At 42.6% G+C, this 19493-nt stretch overlaps 1 protein-coding gene across 1 annotated transcript in view; it reads right to left on the bottom strand.

Annotated features, from left to right (window-relative positions):
• Positions 1–17362, bottom strand: part of ST8SIA1 (ST8 alpha-N-acetyl-neuraminide alpha-2,8-sialyltransferase 1) — a 98584-nt gene extending 81222 nt beyond the window's left edge. The window contains exons 1-2 of the mRNA XM_035888553.1: positions 17316–17362; positions 14586–14730 (exon numbers count right to left, since the gene is read on the bottom strand). Of these exons, the coding sequence (XP_035744446.1) occupies positions 14586–14730; positions 17316–17362 (192 nt within the window). The remainder of the gene's footprint in view (positions 1–14585; positions 14731–17315) is intronic.
• Positions 17363–19493: the final 2131 nt, after the last annotated feature.

Raw genomic sequence — 19493 nt, 5'->3', positions numbered from 1 at the left:
ACCAGATACTCAATTTCAAAATCCCTGAATACAGGGACTATCCAGGCATCCGATGACAACAGAATCATAGAATCATTTAGGTTGGAAAAGACCTTTAAGATCATCAAGTCCAACCACTAACCTAACACTGCCATCCCACCACTAAACCGTGTCCCTGAGCACCTCATCTACCCGTCTTTTCAATACCTCCAGGGATGGGGGCGCAACCACTTCCCTGGGCAGCCCATTCCAATGCTTGACAACCCTTTCGGTGAAGAAATTTTTCCTAGTGTCCAACCTAAACCTCCCCTGGTGCAACTTCAGACCATTTCCCCTCATCCTATCGTTAGTTACCAGGGAGAAGAGACCGACCCCCACCTCACTACAGCCTCCTTTCAGGCAGTTGTAGAGGGCGATAAGGTCTCCCCTCAGCCTCCTCTTCTCCAGACTAAACAACCCCAGTTCCCTCAGCTACTCCTCATCAGATTTGTGCTCCAGACCCTTCACCAGCTTTGTTGTCCTCCTCTGGACATGTTCCAGCAACACGACATCTTTCCTAGGGTAAATTCATACCGGAGGACAGTATCTGATCCCACTCAAGAAAAAGCTGCAGAAAATAACATATCCACTACTGCATCAGGAAAACCAGGGTGCCAGTGATTTCAATTCTTTCATTGGGTCACATGCCAAGGATCTCTGTACCACTTAAAAACAGAATGAAAATTAAAAGCCAACAAAACTACGGATGACCTCACTTCAATACAGTGTTGTTGACCACTGTGGCAAACCATTGCACATATACAGATCATATACATCATATACAGATGCGGACTCCATGTTCCCTGGCAGTGCACAAGCATATAAAAAAGCCTGCCTTTGCCCTGAAAAAGTAACTGTCTTAGAGTAAGATCAGCTCATTGAGAGTGACAAAGAAGTAGAAAAGCATGCAAAGATTCTACAAGACCTGCATATAGCCTGCTTGCAGGGACTCAGCAAAGCATCAAGTCGAGGATGATTCCCTGCTTATTGGCATGAGCAACAGAAAGGATGTTGTCAGTTGGGATGGGGGCCAGGAAGAGCAGCGACAAAAAGCTCCATTTTATCTTGTCTGAGTGGCTGTTTCAAATTTGCCTTGCCTTTTCATTCAGGGTCTGTCTTAAGGGGTATAAAGAAGTATTTTTTCAGTCAGACTAGATGAAGGCAGTCAATCACTTATTCACTACATGAAAAAAAAAAAGCTCATGAAGGCTGAGAAATAGAAAAAAAAAAAAAAAAAAGTCATTCTTTGTCAACTGGGAAGAAGCCGCAAAAGAAAATGTACGTATCCCTAGCAGAACTGTACTCAGCAAGAGGGTACTGTTGGCTAAATCCTGGCCGTGCTGAAGTCAACTGGAACACTGCTATTGACTTCGGTGTAACCAGGCTTCAGCTGACCTATTTTGCAATATAGTTTGATACTCATTTCCCTACCATGCTTCTCTTGGTGCTTAACAATCCAGCACCACACTTCCTCGCTCAGTAACCAGCTTGAAAAGACAAACACAACCCCCGTGCTGACCACAGCCACAGCCGTACTAGGATGAGGGGATGCCAGCCCTGGGTACCACTTGGAGGACAGACCCTAAACTGGGAAACTGGAACTACAAGAAGTCTGCCAAAACCGGAACCGGGAAAGTAGCACTGGCAAGCTTAAACTCTGGTAGTCCCGCTTTCCGAAGGCCTTGCTTAATACCACAGGGTGGAGAAGAGCTCCTGCCTGCTATATTCATGTACTGCCCAGAATATCACAGGGGCTCGATAGCTCTCCTCCAATTTGTTGTCTGTGAAACAAAAGGAATAGTGGTTCATCGTGTATATCTGTTTATTGTACAGAAAAAAAGGGGGGTTGCAGTATTTCTTCCCCACATACTCCCCATGCAGAAACCCTCATTCTAATTGTCTCCAGAGATTTCTAGGCATAGATTTAACTGTGCAGTAACACCATACATTGAATTTGAATGACTGTAAAGTGCTTGAGGGAATTGCTATAAAGAGCATCATACTCATACCAAGGACTATTTATCTTTGGCTTTCTCATTTCTTCTTCTGACGCAACAGCGGATCACAGAGCAGATCTATGTAGCCTTTGCATTTATTGTCTCCTTTCACCTAAACTGTCTCCTATTGAGCCTCATCCTCATCACTTAAATTTGCAGCGCTGCTCCTGAATAAGAAGCTACATTCTGCATATGTCAAGCCAAGCTACAAGGGAAGGGAAGGGAGATAAGCCAGTTGGTTTTAGATTGAGGAAAAAGCTGGAGATGGTCTGGATGGAGGAATGTCTATCAATGAATTAGCCTACAAAGAGGTTAGCCAGCCTAAAAACCCAAATACACTACACATTCCCATTCTACATTCTTGTCATATTCACAACCTTGTTAAAAATCATCAACAGAGAGAAAGTGTTGCTTGGTATTATTTCATGCCCTGCAGGCAGGTGTAATTCAGCTTGGCTCTATACACTGAGAAATAAAGATATACAATAGTAGCTCCATGCAATCTTCACTGTCCCCACCCCCCACCGGAGAGGGTGCTCACCACTGGCAACTGTCTGTCTGTCTGTCTCCAGCTGCATGAAGTACCTTCAGCTTACTGAGGCAGAGAGACGACGCAGACTGTCAGAGCTCTGATTGCAGCAACACAGAGATCTCACCCCAGAAAGGAGAAGATTCCCAAGTTCCGTTCCCTGTTCTGTCCTTGCTGGACATTATCAAGGAGAAAAGATGAGCACGTATGTTGGGACATGAGGTTTGCCTCACTGGTAGCAACATCCAGTGATCTTCTAGCTACAGGAATAATTTGCCACGCTAAATACAAGCTTGTTCAAGCAGAAAGGCACCATTAAGTTCTGCAGTTCAGAGGATATGGCACTGATGTTTTGAACCATCTCCAAAGGGAAAGTCTGAGGATACATTCCAAGGGCACCATACAGTTAATTGTCACGCATCTTCCTTACAGACTATCAGAAAAACAAAAACGTTCAGAGGTTTAGAAAAAAAGATCTGACTGAAGGAGTTGCAGTTGTTTAGCCTAGAGGAAGAAGACTGTGGGGAGACTTGATAGCAGTCATATGTGGAAAAGATAAGAAAAAAAATGTTCTTAAATTATAGCCAAGGGGGAATTTTAAGTTACCCGTCAGGAAATCCATCCTACACATAAGCAAAGTACTGGAATGGACTGCCTAGTGGGTTGTGGCATTTCCATTACTGGAAGCTTTAAAAATTTACTAGATAAAACTTTACTAGACAAATATTTGTAAGGTACAGCCCAGGTAGAGCTGTCTGCCATGGACAGAGGCAGGAGGACAGTGACCGCTGAGTACCCCCTCCAGACGATGACTTTGCACAGGTTTCACTATACCACCAGAATGAACTGACAGAGCCCCTGTGTTTTGACGTGGCGCTGCCTAGTGAATCTCCGTGTGAAGATGCAAGGCTTTTTCCCCTAAAAGCCTGGCTTTGTAAAAGTAAAATTATAAATAGCACTGGACAACTGGATTACATGCTGTGATTAAATGCGTTTCTTTGTGGAGTCTTGTGAGTGCCAAGGGAACAGTGTGAAAATAGGCTTGAACTTGTTCATTTTGGTTTGGTGTTGTTCAGTTGAGAGGAAACAACCCAAGCCCTTGTTCTTTTACACCTGGTGCTTCCTGCCCAAGTACGGCAGGTAGAGGATGGAGCTAACAAGCACACTCCCAACCACCGCGCGTGGCTGCTAGGCATTCCCCGGCACACATTTGCAGCTAGCTACAGCATGTACTTAACTAGACACAACAAAACCAGTAAAGGTGTGTGAGGAGGGATCTCTGAGGAAGCTGCCTCCCCATGCACACCACCAATGGTTGCAGTAATGTTACTGTCACCATTGTCACCTTCACCGAACTGACTTCTTCCCCTCAGTGGCTGTCGGAAAGTCTCATTACCATGGGACTTAATAGGTCACAGACACTTTGGTCACACCCCATAAAACAATAAGTAAGAAGACGTTATACACATGAGAAATTGGTCTATCAGCATTACATAGTACATATATCCCTATCTGACTCAATGGCTGACTAGACAGCCCCGTCAGCACGAGACAGGAACGCACCTGCATTTCAGTGTAATATACCTGCACTTAAGTTGTTCTATGAACATAGACCTTGTCTTAAAATAAAACCCTAAGCCCGGACTTTTCAAGTGCAGGATGTGAGGAATTAGGCACTTTATCCATTCATGCTTAGCCATATAGCTCTTGGGCTAGGAAGACTAGTTAGGGCAGTAGGCGGTGGACAAGGGTGCTACATTATCATTAAGAGAATTGACTTCCAAGGGTCGCTTCACATCAGGCTTATTCAGATCACAAACTTTACTCCTCCACGCTAAGGATAATTTACTCACAAAGAAAACTTCTCTGTCCCCTTCCTAATAAAGGCACATTCTCAGGTCAGAAGGAAAAGCCAGCAGCCCCCCACCCCACCTCCCATCATATATAATTTTTGTTCTTCACCTATCATGCAATTGCCAGAAAATAAAGGTACCCAAAGGCACCTGCATGACTTGGGAGTTCCTAGAACTCAGTTAACTTCCTGCTTATCAAACGGTCACCTGGAACCCAGTGCCTTTCATCTGAACCTTCTGAAATTGGAGACCATTAGTCCAGTACATTTTACACTGAGAAAAACACAGCCATGGGAGACTGAGCTTCCATGAGGCAATATTCAGGTAGCTCTACTGCAGTGATCATGCTGGCATGCAGGAACCTTGAACGTCCACCGTAACCCTGCTCACAGGATTTTGTAACTGGCCTTCAGCTTAGAGGTCTAGGGCTCACTCAGGACGGTGTGCAGAATTGTGAGGGCAATAACATACCCTACATGAAAATATCCTGTGAATGCCTGCAGCCATCTTCCTGGGACTGACGGACTGGACTCAAGCCAGCGAGCCTAAGCCATGGTTTTGGGCTGAAGTGTTTCTCCTTCAGATCACCTGTGAACCCAGGTACGCATATTTGCAAGTTGCTCTTCTCCACAGCATACATAGGCTAGCACTGCCAACTGTCACCAGCCCCAAATGCCCACAGTTCGCAGAAGTGTCTAAGTCAGTCTATAAAAAAATAAATTAAGAAAGAGAAAAGAAAAAAAAAAAAAAAAGAAAAAGACACCATCTCCATACTGGAAAGACTACTCCTTTCTGCATTTGGGATTCACAGTGATATTACACAAATCCAGATTCACAAGGCTGTTAAATGTCATATCCTGACTCATTGCAGCTGGGAAGACACCAGTGCTTTCAGTTACCTTGCCTTTGCCTCCCACTACAGACTACCCCTTTAGCCACCACACACAAAACAGTCACCTCAGATTGGTAGTTACTGGCCAGTAGGCAATCAGCAGAACAGATTTAATAGCCAAATTTCTCCCTAAAAACTCTGAAAAAGCACCAAGCTCTGTTAATCAAGAAGGAAAAAACAGCCTCAATTCTTGATCTGAGCAATATCAAGTTAAACAGTACTTCACCTGCACGTCCAGCATCACAGGATTTATCCCATGCATCCTGATGCAAGAAAACCACTACTGTGTACAATTTTCCCACTTTCCAAAGTGTCATTGGAAGCCAATGCCTGCCTCATGGGAGCCATTCAGATGATAAAAGTTGTCCCAGAAGAGAACCACAGCCCCTCCCCTCCATGCCATATCAGGTTATAAGGACTCTAAATCAACCAAGCCTGGCTATGTAAGCCAATTCCTGAACTACAACGCAGCAGATTTCTCATTAAACATAAAGCTGGGCTTACACTCCCCCCTAAGCAAAGAGACATAAAGGGTCTTTTGAAAGTCACTATATAATCCTCCTACAAGATTTGTAACCGTGCTGGCCCTTCTTAATAGCTTTTGCAGCGGTGTAACCTTCCCTGACTTTCTTCAAGCCTGCAGCCTCTGCTAAGCCACACTTCCACCAGTATTTAGGAATACCTGGAAGAAGAGGAGGGTTACGTCTTTGCTGCAGGCGAAATACTTTCTGAATGCAATCTGACAGCCTGCCACACTCCAGTACAGTCTACATGAGCCATATCAAGAAATGCAATAACTGTATGAAAGAAAAGTATGTAATATTTCATCAGTTTCTACTCATTCTTCTGCCAGGTGGTAAGCACCAGGAATGAAATGCAACCAAACCTAAGCCTCAAATAAGCCAGTACTGGTATTAGGCCTATTTTAGAAGTATCTCATAAAAAAAACCCAACTACTGAAGATGGCAAATTAATGTAATGCAATCTGATCACTAAATAATTCAAATATATAGTCACATAGGGACATGGTTTAGTGGTAGGATGGCAGGGTTCGGTTAACGGTTGGACTTGATGATCTTAAAGGTCTTTTCCAACCTAAACCATTCTATGATTCTATATACAGTAAAAAGTCTGTAAACTGAACAACATGACTCTTAAACATGAAATTTATAAATAGTAAGAAAGGCTAACAGGTGGTCAGGATCTAAAGGATAAAGCTTACTCAAGATTTTAGACACTGACTTCCAAAGAAGCAAAGGTCTCATTACACCTGTAGGTGGAAGTCTTGGTATGCAAACGAGTTCATTGTCGGAAAAACCCCTGGATCAAGAAAGAACCTCCTTTTAGCATCTTATCAGTTATATAAAGCTACAATAAAACAAACAAAACAAATCTAACCGTGTTGCCTTTGGGCAGACTAGAACCAACTCTTATTTCTATTTTTCCACCCTCACCCAGGCAGCTCGTACGCCCTGTAGTTACTCCCAGCCGTCAGAAGTTCTCTTTTCCTACAGCTTCTTATCTGTGACCACTTCCTTTAATTATTCTTCTGCTTACAACATGTCTTGCTTATATTTTTTTTTCAGGAATGTTATGTCCCTGTAAAGCAGAGGAACATTTACTAAAAAGCCCATAAAATTCCCAGGGCAGTAGTACAGCCTCTCTGGCCGACTTTGCCCACACTGCCCACTTCCTCTTCAGGTTCAGAAAAGCCTTTTTGCTCTGTGCTTTACAACCCCACAGCATAACATCTCTTTATCTACCACTGTAGGTACCATCAAAAGCATTACTCGAGGTAGAAAATTTCGGTTATGTGGTTAATAAGCAGAAACGTGCCCTATCGTGCAGTGCTGAGAGATCCTCCCTGCCCCCGCTAGCAGAAGCCCTTCCACGGTGCCCCATCCCTCCCCAAGACAGCACACCACCGCCACATCCCTCAGCCTTGCCTGTGCCTCCAGCCCTGCCGTGGCCTCTTCGTGCTCAGCGGCTGCTCCCTGCTCAGGCTTGCATTTTACCAGTCAGTAACGGTACAGCCCCGGGTACCCATAGAAATTAATAAATGCGCTCTTTGAAGTGCTTTCCAAATATAAAATCACTCCAAGTTGCAACACCCTCCTGGCTGAGTTATCCTCTTGAAAATACCCCACATCCCTTCTGTCTCAGGTGGCTCTGCAACAATCCCACAGGGTTTTAGACTTCTTTCAGCATTGCTCAGAATCCATATCAAGGCAGAAGCTGGACCACATTTGCTCTTCCACACCCTCATATCCCCAGAATACCAGACAGGGATGGGATTGAGCTGTGGGGTTTTTTTTAATGTCCAAGGACACAAGGGTTGGTCTGGTAAAGGCATTGGTATGTGCTTGGATCAGCTCTTATGTTACCTAGGTAAGAGAGTGGTTGATGCTCAGCCATTTTAGATTTGAAATAGAAATGTTGAGTAAGGGCAGTCATTCCTCCTTCTTTGCCTGCATGCCAAACTGATTCTTCGCAGTCAGATCTAGTCCTTCCCTTCCTCTCTGTTACATTTGGAGAGGTCAGCGCCTATTTATGAATTTGCACTGACTGAAATAAAGCCAATTTGGCATGTGCGTTATTGCAGATGATAAACTCCAGAAAATCAGGCTCACCAAAGGCAGCCGGGCTAAACAGCTTGGCTGAAGACATTTTAGCAAGCCCAGAGAGACCAAAGCACACATCCAGTGATCAACAGGGACAGAAAGCCACTCCTCGGTCTGTTTTAACTCGCTTCAACAGGAGAACGTTGCTCATCCCCTAGTTAATTACTTCAAACTATACACAATTGCATCTCAGTCTTTTTAGCGTAAATTTGATTTTCACCAGGCATGTTTGCCTCTTGTCTCTACGCAGTAGTTTCAGACTGACTATGGCTTTTGCTTAACTGACCAGACAGAACAGATTATGCCCTATTCCAGCTTTGCTAACATGCTGCACAAAATGGTCCAATTACACAGTTCTTAATTAGTCAGTATGCAATCAAAGTGAGGGTAGGGGTTTCACTTAACTAAATATTAAGCCAGATTTTTTATCTCAATCACCCTGATGCCAATAGCTAGAGACTATCCAGGACTGAAGGGAAGACTCATGCTCCAAAAGAGTACAACTTGTCAGGTTTCTGCAGATAGTATTTCATATTCCAGTTTATGAAAGGCACTATATGATACAATTGCTTGAATAAATCAGAAGATCTCTTTTTAATTGCATTCCTAACATGCAGATGTCACTTCACCTTTTAGCATACAACGTTTTCCATGTTTGCAGTAATTAATGTTTACTACATTTTCATTTTGAATAACTATATATAGCCCCAATCAAGAACATTGTTTGCATTACAGTATGCTTGGGGTGGGGGAAAAAAAAAATAAATAAAAAAGGAAGAAAAGGGACAGCACCAAGAAATTCCCCCAAATCCTAATTAAATACAACTCAGAGGAAGTCAGGGAGGTACTATTTAGACAGCAGAATTCATGAAAGTAAATATAAGAGTTGCTCTCTCAATATAAGAGTTGTATTAGGTCTGCAGGCACTTCATGCCCCTACTCAAGACATCAAGAAAAAAAAAAAAAATACCAGACACATATGACAGCCAATATTTCAATGTACTTCTCTAAGCAGCTATTAATTACAGAGTACTTGGTAAGGTAGATTGGTAGCAAAAATTAACAGAGTACTTCCAAAGTCAACACCAAAGGCAATAATTCCACACCTCCTGGTAACACCGCAGTCCACCAAATCCTAGCACCCTTGTCTTCAGGTGGTTTCCCATTTTATGCACAATTTTTGGATCACCCAGGTCTAAAATCAGTCCGAACAACACAGTGTTTGCCCTAAGCAAGTTAACATCGTCCTCTTAACAGGTTTCACAGTCCTTACACAGCCGTAGCTTCACCTTCCACCCCGCGTCTGCGCAGCAGCCACGCTCCCACCTACCTCTTCCCAGTACTCGCGGCTCCTAGACCTCACCGTTTACTTGAATCAAACTGCCGCTTCTTCCTCAGGATGAGTATGTTTTTCCTGTAATCCTCGTCATGCAAAAAATGGGAAGAGCCCACAGACTCTACACCAAACTCCCTTTCCAAATCCTTATTATTTCCCTGAAATAATTACAAATTACTCTACTAGCTGCGGGCTCTAACTGTAAGACCAGGGAATTTGCTTTGACACACAAGTACAAGCATCAGAGAAGGACACAATAAAATCTCTGGCCAAATGAGGAATGCTATGAGCAACCAAGAAAAATTAAACAAGCTCCCAGAATCTAACAGGTACCCCCAAATAAAAGCCACAAATCACATACCAAAAACATCAAATCATTCACTGTTACTCAATACAACAGTCACCACGATAACCCAGAAAATATCAAAGACTGTTGCCATTTTACACTTATAGGCAGAGACATTAACTTTTTCCCTGCCTTTATATCAAAGACAAGAATTTAAACTCTAATAATTTGAAAAGCACTGCCTTCCTCCCAATCACAAGGTATGCAGAAACAGCTTCCAGCTTTCCCAAATTTATTTGTGGCTTGAAGCTATTGCCTTTGGATTTCTCAAACACCGTTTGTGATGCTTATTCATGAAAAGCTCGTTGCAATTAGCCATTCTTCTAGCTGACAGCATTGTGCAGGTGAAACTTTAGAAGGGATTTGAGCAGCTGGGGAATCATATTTTAGTAATTTGAAATAATTTACTGGTACCAAATATGTCTAACTGCTTCAGGTGAAATACAATAAAACTAGAAAATTTTTCAATTAGTTCTTTTTTTCTGTCAGATTAAAAAGTTGAAGCTTAACATTTGAAATTTCTTCTGAAACGTATTCACTCCTCCACGCTCCAAAATAATACTTTACACAGCAGAGTGAAAAGTTCCATTCGTTTAAACTATTTCTTTAAGCTTTTGGGAGAAGAGCAAAGGAGACCTCAGAAAGTCGCCTCAGTTCTTCCTTGCTATAAGGTTTGGCCAACTAGCAACAAAAATCAATTATTATCATAAATAGCTAAATACTGGCGTGAGAGGGGTGGGGTTTTTTCCCTCTAATGGTAAAGATAGCCTGAAATTTGCTTTTGAAACTCTGAGGAAGAGAAGGGCAGGAAGGAGTGCAAAATTATTTCAGAAAACATTTGAAATTGGGGCTTGTTTTATTCTCCAACTCAGAGGCAGACGAGTGCTAGCTCGCGTTTCTCCCACGTGGCTTTGAGTTACATCCCAGCTGCTCATGGTCACACCATGTTTACACATAGCACCTAAAAATTACTGTAGGAATATAGGGAAGCTTGGTTTCTTCCATTCTAGTTGGACAGTACAGGGTGGAAAACGCTAGTCATGCCTTCCATCCTGCCTCAGTACAATGCAACAGGACCAGAGCTGCATGGCCAAACTCCCAGGCTGAAGAGCAAGGAGGGTGTATGTCTCTGTCCTGTCAGACAGGATGCCCGAACACCAACACACGGTTCCTTTCTCTGTGTAATAGTTGGACCACAAAGGAGAAGAAATACATTTACAAGTTACCCATGGCCCTTGGTGGCCAACCCGAAACACGGGAGTCCGGCTGTTCAGAGGTTTACCCAACCATGCTGCTGACCTGGACTGTAAGTAGGGCCATCTGCATCTCTGAACTCTTGGTGCCCCCAGATACGTTTAAAAATTACTGGCTAATATTGAAACTTCAAGTCTATGTGAAAAGCTTTAGAAAAGTCGTAGGTATGCAGGAGGAATAACCTCTTGTCGCTAACATTAAACTACACCTACAGTTATATGCAGGCTCTACACTTTCTGTCTCCTAAGAGTGGGAAATAATGCTGTAGTTCACAGCAAGTAATACAACAAAGCTGCCTGATTTTAACTGAAATGACGTTGAATTATCCAACAGCTCCAGGCCATGCCACTGCAGTATGTGCTGGGAGATGAGATGTAGGTGAGATGCCCACCCTCACTGCACATTAGGCCGTCTTCTGTGATGAGCCACGTCCTGCCCTGCATCTTCTCTTGCCCGCTAGGTATTGACAATGAGCCACAGGCATTTTCTCTCCAGGGTGGGAAAGATGGTGCAGTCTGTGTAATACTTAATTTCTGTTTCAAAAAATAATTTCATTCCAAAATCAGGCAGGAAAATGACACAGAGAGGGGGAGAGTAAGAAGAGCCACTTCCAGCAGCTAGAATTCTTGGTTCAAACTCTGTTGCAAAACTCTGCAACTTCAAATTTTGTTCTCATAAACTGAAATGAGACACTGAATGATTATTTCCACATAAAAGCTTTTTTCTTCTGCAAATTTCTCCCTTGGCCTATCAAAAACTTAAAAAAAAAATAAAAGGGGGTGGAATATAATCAAGCAAAGTCTGATAAAAAAAGCTAGCAATGGAGATGATATAAAGAAGTTGAAATATTACATTCAAAAAACGGTAAAATGAAATGTCACACCACCACCGAAACCTCTTATCCTTTTCACTTCAATGAAAAATTGAAAAACCAATGAACTGATACTAAATTTATATTTTGATGAAATAGCGTTTTTATTGGAAAAGCACTCCATCAGAAATGTTGAACCAGCTGTAAGAACATTACAGATTACTCGGAGGAAAAAGTATTCTGTTTTGTATTGTTCACATTCAAAAATAAGTGACATTTTACATATTAAGTTCTGACATACTTACATTATTTCTGTATAAGTCTCCATTGACGCATAGCCAGCTTATTCTATGCCATAAAATACAGCAAGTTTCCTATTTAGTTTTGAGTTACTTTATCCTATAAGTTAATAACTGGTTCAGGACTGAGAAATCTTCCACAAGCACAAAATGGCTTAAGCCCAGCACATGGATGTGGATGGAGCCTTTTTATTTATTCCAGAGGAAATTTTTTTTCATTTCAGAGTATTACCCATATTTCGCAAGCGGTTTTAAGCTTCTGGATACTATTGAAAGGAATATTCATCTTCACAAAAATCGCTTGCCGGTTGCTAGCAAGCTAATAGACACCATTCTTCAAAGTAGAAGCCTGAAAAATTTAGGCAAGTATTTTTCTTTAAACAAAGAGAGAGGTAGAAAAACACTTCATTTAAGAATTTACTGCAAATAAATCTTCCTAAGCTTTTAAGCCTAGCAGGATTTCATCTGATAACATTTTGTAAAATTCCTCCGGGCAAAGTACATACGAATAACACATCAAGGTGGAGGCAGCACCACTTGCAAGAAAGGCGGGAGTAGCAGCGAGTAGCACGTGTCAGAAACAAACTGCCCGTCAACTCATTAAAGGAATGGCATTTCTGGCACCGGTCCTAGGGCTGCCTTCTAGCATTGTTCATAAAAATCCACGTTCTCCACCACCACCCCTGCAACAGCATCTACCCCAGCCTCTTTGCAGCCCGCTTGGCAAGCCTATGGGACACTGAAGTCCCAACTCCTTAAAAGGGTCACGTTGCCCCTCAGCAGTTTGTCTCTCCAGGGCTTCCCAGACCCTTGCTCTTGATCCAGCCAACTGATAAACTTTGAGGATCAGGCTCAGGAGTCTGGGAACCACTGGAATTCCCAAGACCATGACTCCTCTCTAACCAGCATTTACCTCTCTGAAGGAGCCCCCCCAGTACTCTGCTCTTTCCTGCAGGAAGAGGTAGGACACCACTGCGGCCGGGCAGAGTGCTAGGTTTCAATCCAAAAGAAAACCAAATCTGAAAACCCAAATCCATCACGAAACAGTGACCTCCCTGTGACAGCCCAGGTGGGGCTTTTCTGAAAGGCTGGAAAAGGATGTACACATTTTGAGCAGTTGCTGCCAGTATCTTTGCATAGTACAAAGTTCAAAGTTCTCAACTCTACCAAGGATTTCAGTTTTCTCCAATAAACTGTGCGATATTGTAGCAACAAATCATTCTAATCATCCTAAAAAAAAAAAAATAAAAAAATAAAAAAAATAAAAAAAAAAAAGATTTACACCTGCTACTCTGCAACACACCATAAACTTTCTACCAGTCTCAAAGGAAGGGAGAGAAATTCACTCCAGCCGGGCAGCCCCTTTCCAGCTGTACTGCAGGAAAAGACGACCCACTCGCCATGCACACCTCAGCATCTGCTGGTTTGTCCAGCTTGCAGGGGCGCAGCAGCTGGGGAGCAGCCCGAGGGGGGCAGAGGTCCATTAACCGGTTCATTGAAACAGGCACAGCCGGGTGACAAGACAGCGGGACTGGCAGCCTAAGCAAGACACGGCTGCAACGCTGCTACTCCAGACGATGCCTTAGCACAGAAAGCGGCTGTTTCCCATCTCCTCTTTCCTACACTGCAGTTTCTCCCTTCGGTCTTTCCCCACTAAAAAAACTCATTCGAAGTCCTAAGTCTGTTGTTGAGATCTGAAAACTCCCTTTTTTTTTTTCTTAAGAAAAAAAAAAACCAACCTTTTTGACATTTTATTTGCAGGATGAGTTTAAAAAGTAAGGAACGCTGCTACGTGCTTAACTGCAACAGCAACAAATGAGAACCCTGGTGTGAATGACTCAACACTGACCGGGAAGGTTTAATAATTACCTGTGCCTTTAATTTGAGAAATTAAAGTAACACATAAATCAATTAATACATCCAGATTTTTGGCTTGAAATGCCTACTCACATAAAACATCTCTCCTTCCACATATAAAATTCAATATAATAAGCTCATTATTTAACATCAGTTCATATATTAGTTAAAAACACAAAAAGCCTCGATCAGTATTACAAATTCCCAGCACTTGAAAACCCACTTAACCCAAAACACCTTTGCTGAACAGCAACAAACTACTTCTAATATTCAAAACATAACAAGAATCGACAAAGTCAAGTTACCACCTTCTGTCATTGGGCTCACATTGCTTGCCATCAACAAACTTCATTAACCTGGAAGCAACTTGGACACCACACAAAGCCCTGTCGCATCTTGGCTAAACAGACCTGAACCGAAGCAATCCTAGACGAGGGATCGTGCTCCCAGCAAGCACGATCACCGACTGAAACGCAGAAGTCACCTTCTTAAAATAGCCAGAACCTAGCATTTTCAAAATCAAGATGGGTGGCCCAACCTCATCCCTTGCGTACACACCCACACACCTGAAAAGCGGCCAGAGAAATATTAATGTGCATACAAACTTTTTATCATTTTCAGAACACAGAAGTAAAAAAGCAGGGAAGACCACTTTATATTGAAAAATGCAGATACAATTTCTTGACAAGCATTTAGCCTATTTATACTCATTTGTACCATTTAGTATATTAATACTTAAATTGAAAACAAAACAAAAAAAAAGGTTACTAACCTGTGGGAAGAGAGAGTAAGTTGCATTGTCAATAGTGAAAGAATATAAAAACTCCCCATCAAACCAGAGGTTCTTTCCCATCGGGGAGTTCAGCTTTGTCATAGCAAAGAGCTGCCCAGGGTCACAGCACTCTTCCAGCAGTTTCCTAGCAAAGGCAAGCAAAAGAGAAAGAGCCACATTAATTAGAGCCTTGGCACGCCTTCCCTAATGACCACCCCTCACGCCTGAGATCCCACCGCTCTCAGGTGCTCCAAAGCAAGCCGTTCACCTTCCCAGCCAGCAGACGAACCGCAGGTGACTCTTTTTTTACTTACAGAAGGGCCAGAAGACCTGATTTTATTTCAGAAAATCTTAGAAATAGACAGTAAAAAGTTTCAACCTCCATTCGCTTCTGAGTGGCACGGAAATAGAACCAAGATTCAGCGAAAGAAACTCCACTTTTTACAACCCATTCTAATGAATTAAAAACTCGTCTCCAACACATATGGAAATCAGAAAAGCTCCTTTAAAAATTAAATCCGAGGTATATGAAAATTCAGTACCAAACCTTATTCATGAAGAGCAGGCCTCCTAAAACCCCACAGTTACATAACTTAAGTATGGGAAAAAGTTGGCATCTCTCTCCAGTTATTAAATATCCTTATGCTACACTCACAGCAGTATTAGAGCCTGCCTTCTAACTGAAGTCCAACTTGAGTCACCCCAGTATGAGATATACATAGATATAAATATAGTGGATATCATACTTCTTGTTTCCTTGCTGAAACTGCATATCCTCTTTCACATTCATTTCCCCAAAATACTTATTACTCAGCCTGAGCAGAAATTTGAGAGCTGGTGAGGTGATTGAAGGTGGCATTGAGCAAAAATCCGGTATCACAGCAAACTCAGCAATTAATATCCTGAAATACAGAATGATGAAAAGCTCTAGACATCTGCAGGGCAGGGATATCCTATCTTCCTGAAGCCCACATGAGAGTCACTCTCTATAGGAAGGGTGATGCTCATATTAGTTTTTATATGCGAGAGATGTATGCAAAATATACATTGCAGAATTATGCCACTATCACTATAGTATATTAGTATCTTATTATATGTATTTCTCATTTATTTTAAAGGGAATCCTAAAGATACAGTGCCATTTCCAGTGGCTGCTTTATAGTTGTAAGTGGCGGGCAGAAAAATATCAGTTATTAGGGACTACTAAAATGCTTGCTATAGCTGTTCTCCTCTGTGAAAGAGGAGATTTTATTCAAAACCATGAAGTCATTCACTGAAATGTCTAAATTTTTTTAGCATTTTTTAAAGTTTTACAGCTACTTTCCTTCTCTAAAAATTGATAATTTTTTAAAAATAAATCAGTATTTTCCCCTATCAAAAATTGATTTTACCATAACTTAATAGTTTTCTGCAACCATGTGGATACTGTTTTCCAGACACACTTCAACTGAAAAATTTATGAAAACCGTAGAGTGGATTTGTTGTAGTCTTAGCAGAAGAGGAAACAACTTGAAAAGGTTGCATGGCAAACAGAAAACCTAGGGGTGTCAGTGCTATCCATTAGCTTTCTCTGCTGGAGAATTTCAGTGATTTGCTCTGGTTCAGCTCCAGGGCAGCGCTGCCCCCACCGATTCCCCAGCACCCTGGGACACTTCCTCGCATGGAGGAAGGCTCTCAAGGGACGGCAAGGATGCAAGCAAAGGGAAGCTGGATTGAGGGCAGGAGGTCCGCTCCTTTCCTAAAACAGGTACTTGAGAATAGCCTTTGCACATGACATGCAGGCAGATTAAATTGTTAGAAGGAAGCAAATTACCAAAGGTAACTGGGTATCACACTTTGTTGTAAGTCATCAGCTTCTAGGAAGAGCCGCAAGGTAAGCACCCCCCCCGTAACAGCCTGAGCAGCCCCTCTGTCCCCACAGGCAGCCCAAAAAGGTGAGTGATTTTTACCTAGACTCAATGAGAAGCTTATGACAGGGTGCTTCATGGCTCAATATGTCAATATTTTGTCCATTTGACCCCACAGCGCTGCACTGCAGAGCATGAAGCTCCACCACATATCCAGACCTTACATAGTGAGGGTGCAGGGCTCACGACTGCTGAGCATGCTGCTGCTCAGGTTGAAGTGCTACGAGCACTGACTTGTTCCCCTGTGTTTTCTCCATGTACACCTGAACTCCTCCATCTGTGTAAATTTGCATTTCAGAAAAGATGTAATGTGCTCGGGTGCGTAAGTCAACCCCACATTAATGCCATCTAGGAGAAAACTGCGCGCAGTTCTAGATCCCACAATTCAAGAAAGATGCAGACAGACCTGAGAGGGTCCAAAGGAGGGCCATGACGATGATCAAAGGGCTGGAAAACCTGCCCTGTGAGGAAGGACTTAAGAAGTTAGGTCTTTTCTCCCTGGAGAAGACAAGACTCAGGGGGGACCTCATCACAGTTTTCCAGTACTTGAAGGGCAGTTACAAAGAGGATGGAGGTTCTCTCTTCACAAGGAGCCATATGGAGAAAACAAGGGGCAAAGGGTACAAGTTGCACTGGGAGAGGTTTCACCTTGATATAAGAAAGGAACTTTTACAGTCCCTGGAACAACTTCCCCAGGGATGTGATAGAGTCCCCATCGCTGGAGGTTTTCAAGATTCAATTGGACAAGGTGCTAGATAATGTCATCTAGGCTCCATGTCCCATGAAAGGTTGGACCAGGTGATCGTCCGAGGTCCCTTCCCACCTCGGTGGTTCTGTGATTCTGGAACCATTTTCCCTTAGACTGCCCATTGCAGACCTCTTTTGTCTCCCTCTGAGCAGAACAGAGCAATGTGTTAGCCAAAGCGGCAATTTCCATTCCTAGAATGGTCTACCTATACACACCACAGAAAGGCTTCACATCATCCTCCTGCTGGTGCTCAAATAAAGCCTTCACCACAGAACTACAAAAATCAAACTAGAAGAAATTTGAAATCTCTCACCAAATAACCTTTGCAAAACAGTTTAATACAGGCATGGAATATTGTTCCAAATAAAAGATTTGAGAGTGGAGATTTTTCTGGCTGTCCACAAACTCCAATTTGCAGCCTTTGGAAAATTATTTCTCTCTGTCAAGTGGAGAGAAAACAATTTTTGCCTATCTTTCCCCTCCTTTTCTTTGTATTTTCTATCCCCACAGCAACTTTTTCAAGAAAGCATAAGGTAATCCAAGATCAGCTGGAACCTCAACTCTACATGTAGTTGTTTGTTACACAACTGTATAACAAAATTGAAATTTCGAAGTGAAATCCTGCAACTCATACCTTCTCTGGATGTCTGGTCTGAGCAAGAAGCACAAAAATAACAGATAACTCAGTGGAAAGGTATCTAGGGAATGTTTTAGATTAATAAATCTTTCCTTAGCCAGGGTAAACTGATGAGCTAAGGAACAACTCTTTGTACAATTCCTCCCTCCCTGCCCCCATGTATTGGACTAGATATATATACCCTCTCTTTCCCCTTCCCAAAAATGCATTCTTCCAGTTCCCATTGAATCCTTTGTTAATAAAACTATTATGAAAAGCAGTAGGTGCCTCCTGGAAGGTCCACAGATAGGCAGGTCACTAGTTCAAGTATGCATCTGTATGTAGTAGCACAAAAATCTTGTGCACTTACATGTGCTTTCTGTCAGAAAAGAATAATTATTGAAAGTCTTCCGTTATATCTCTTTCTGATCCAAATCCTAAAATTACAAAGTGAGAAAAGCCCCATAGGAAAACGTGCATTAAAAAGCAGATTGGATTCAAAGGTGAACCTAAAGCAGGGTACTTTGCAGGATCAGGGACTCTGAACCTATTTGCTGAGCTTGGTGAAAATGTAGAGCTAAAATGTTATGACAGAATTTGCAAAACTGCAGCAGCTTTTAGCCAAGGATTTCAATTCACTGCCAGCATTCCTCCACTCACAGGACATAAATAATATACCTTTGCCTCAAAGTTATCTCCAATTCAGGGGAGAACTGTGTATGAGATGAATTAAACAACTTGAATATTGGTATTGAAAAGGCACTTGGGGGCCCTCGGAGCTGAGGGTAATTAAGGGACAAATCCCTACTTGTGAGAGAAGCAGGAGAAAAGTTATTTGAGAACCTCACTTCAGGCCTCTCGGATTTCAGCTGGAATTTGGCACCAAGCAGGACATCAACTACAAGGCAGCGTTAGCACTGACGTGGCTTTGCACGTCAACTCAAGCAGCAACCTGTGCACAAGGCGGGAGCCCAGCAGCAGTTTTGGGACGTTAGCAGTATCCCCCCGGTGTACTTTGCTGAGGTTATAGCAGCAGACATTGCACACTGAAAGGAGCAGAGTGAAACAGTTGGTGCCAAGAATGCTACATCCACATTACCTTATTGTCATGGGATTTACTGCAGGCTAACTCTGGTCTGATTCCACGAAGAGCCTGTGAGTGGCTGTAGCACATTGAGTGAATTACTCAAGTGCAATAACTGGGGACCACCAGGAGATTTGCCTCAAAAGCCCACTTCTGACCAAAGGGCTAATACAGGTGCACGCTCCTCCACCTAAGAGCAGAGAGGAAGCCAGACCTCCTTGCAAAGTCTGAACATAAATTTGCACATAAAGTCAGTGAAAGAGCTTGCATAAAAATCCCAAACTACTTATTCTTCATATTAAGTTAATGAGCTTTTCAGTTTGATTTCAGCTTGCAGCCAGTTAACGCTTAATCTCACACTGGTTTGACCATCATCCCAGCCAGTAATGACTCAGTAGCTAGTTCTAACATCCAAATGGCTTAAAACCAGCAAATAGAACATCAAAAAGCAGAAATGGGCAATTCCACAGCATGGGTTGTCAGCTAGGTTACAGCCCTTGAGCTATCTCTTCTCCACAGGCAGAGCAGGTCCTGTCTCCACAGCACACCACCA

The sequence above is a fragment of the Egretta garzetta genome, unplaced genomic scaffold, assembly GCF_000687185.1.
Source record: "Egretta garzetta isolate BGI_Z169 unplaced genomic scaffold, ASM68718v1 scaffold81, whole genome shotgun sequence".
In the NCBI taxonomy this organism is placed as follows: domain Eukaryota; kingdom Metazoa; phylum Chordata; class Aves; order Pelecaniformes; family Ardeidae; genus Egretta; species Egretta garzetta.
Note: the sequence above shows the minus strand (reverse complement) of the source record. Positions and strands in the feature narration are given on the sequence as shown.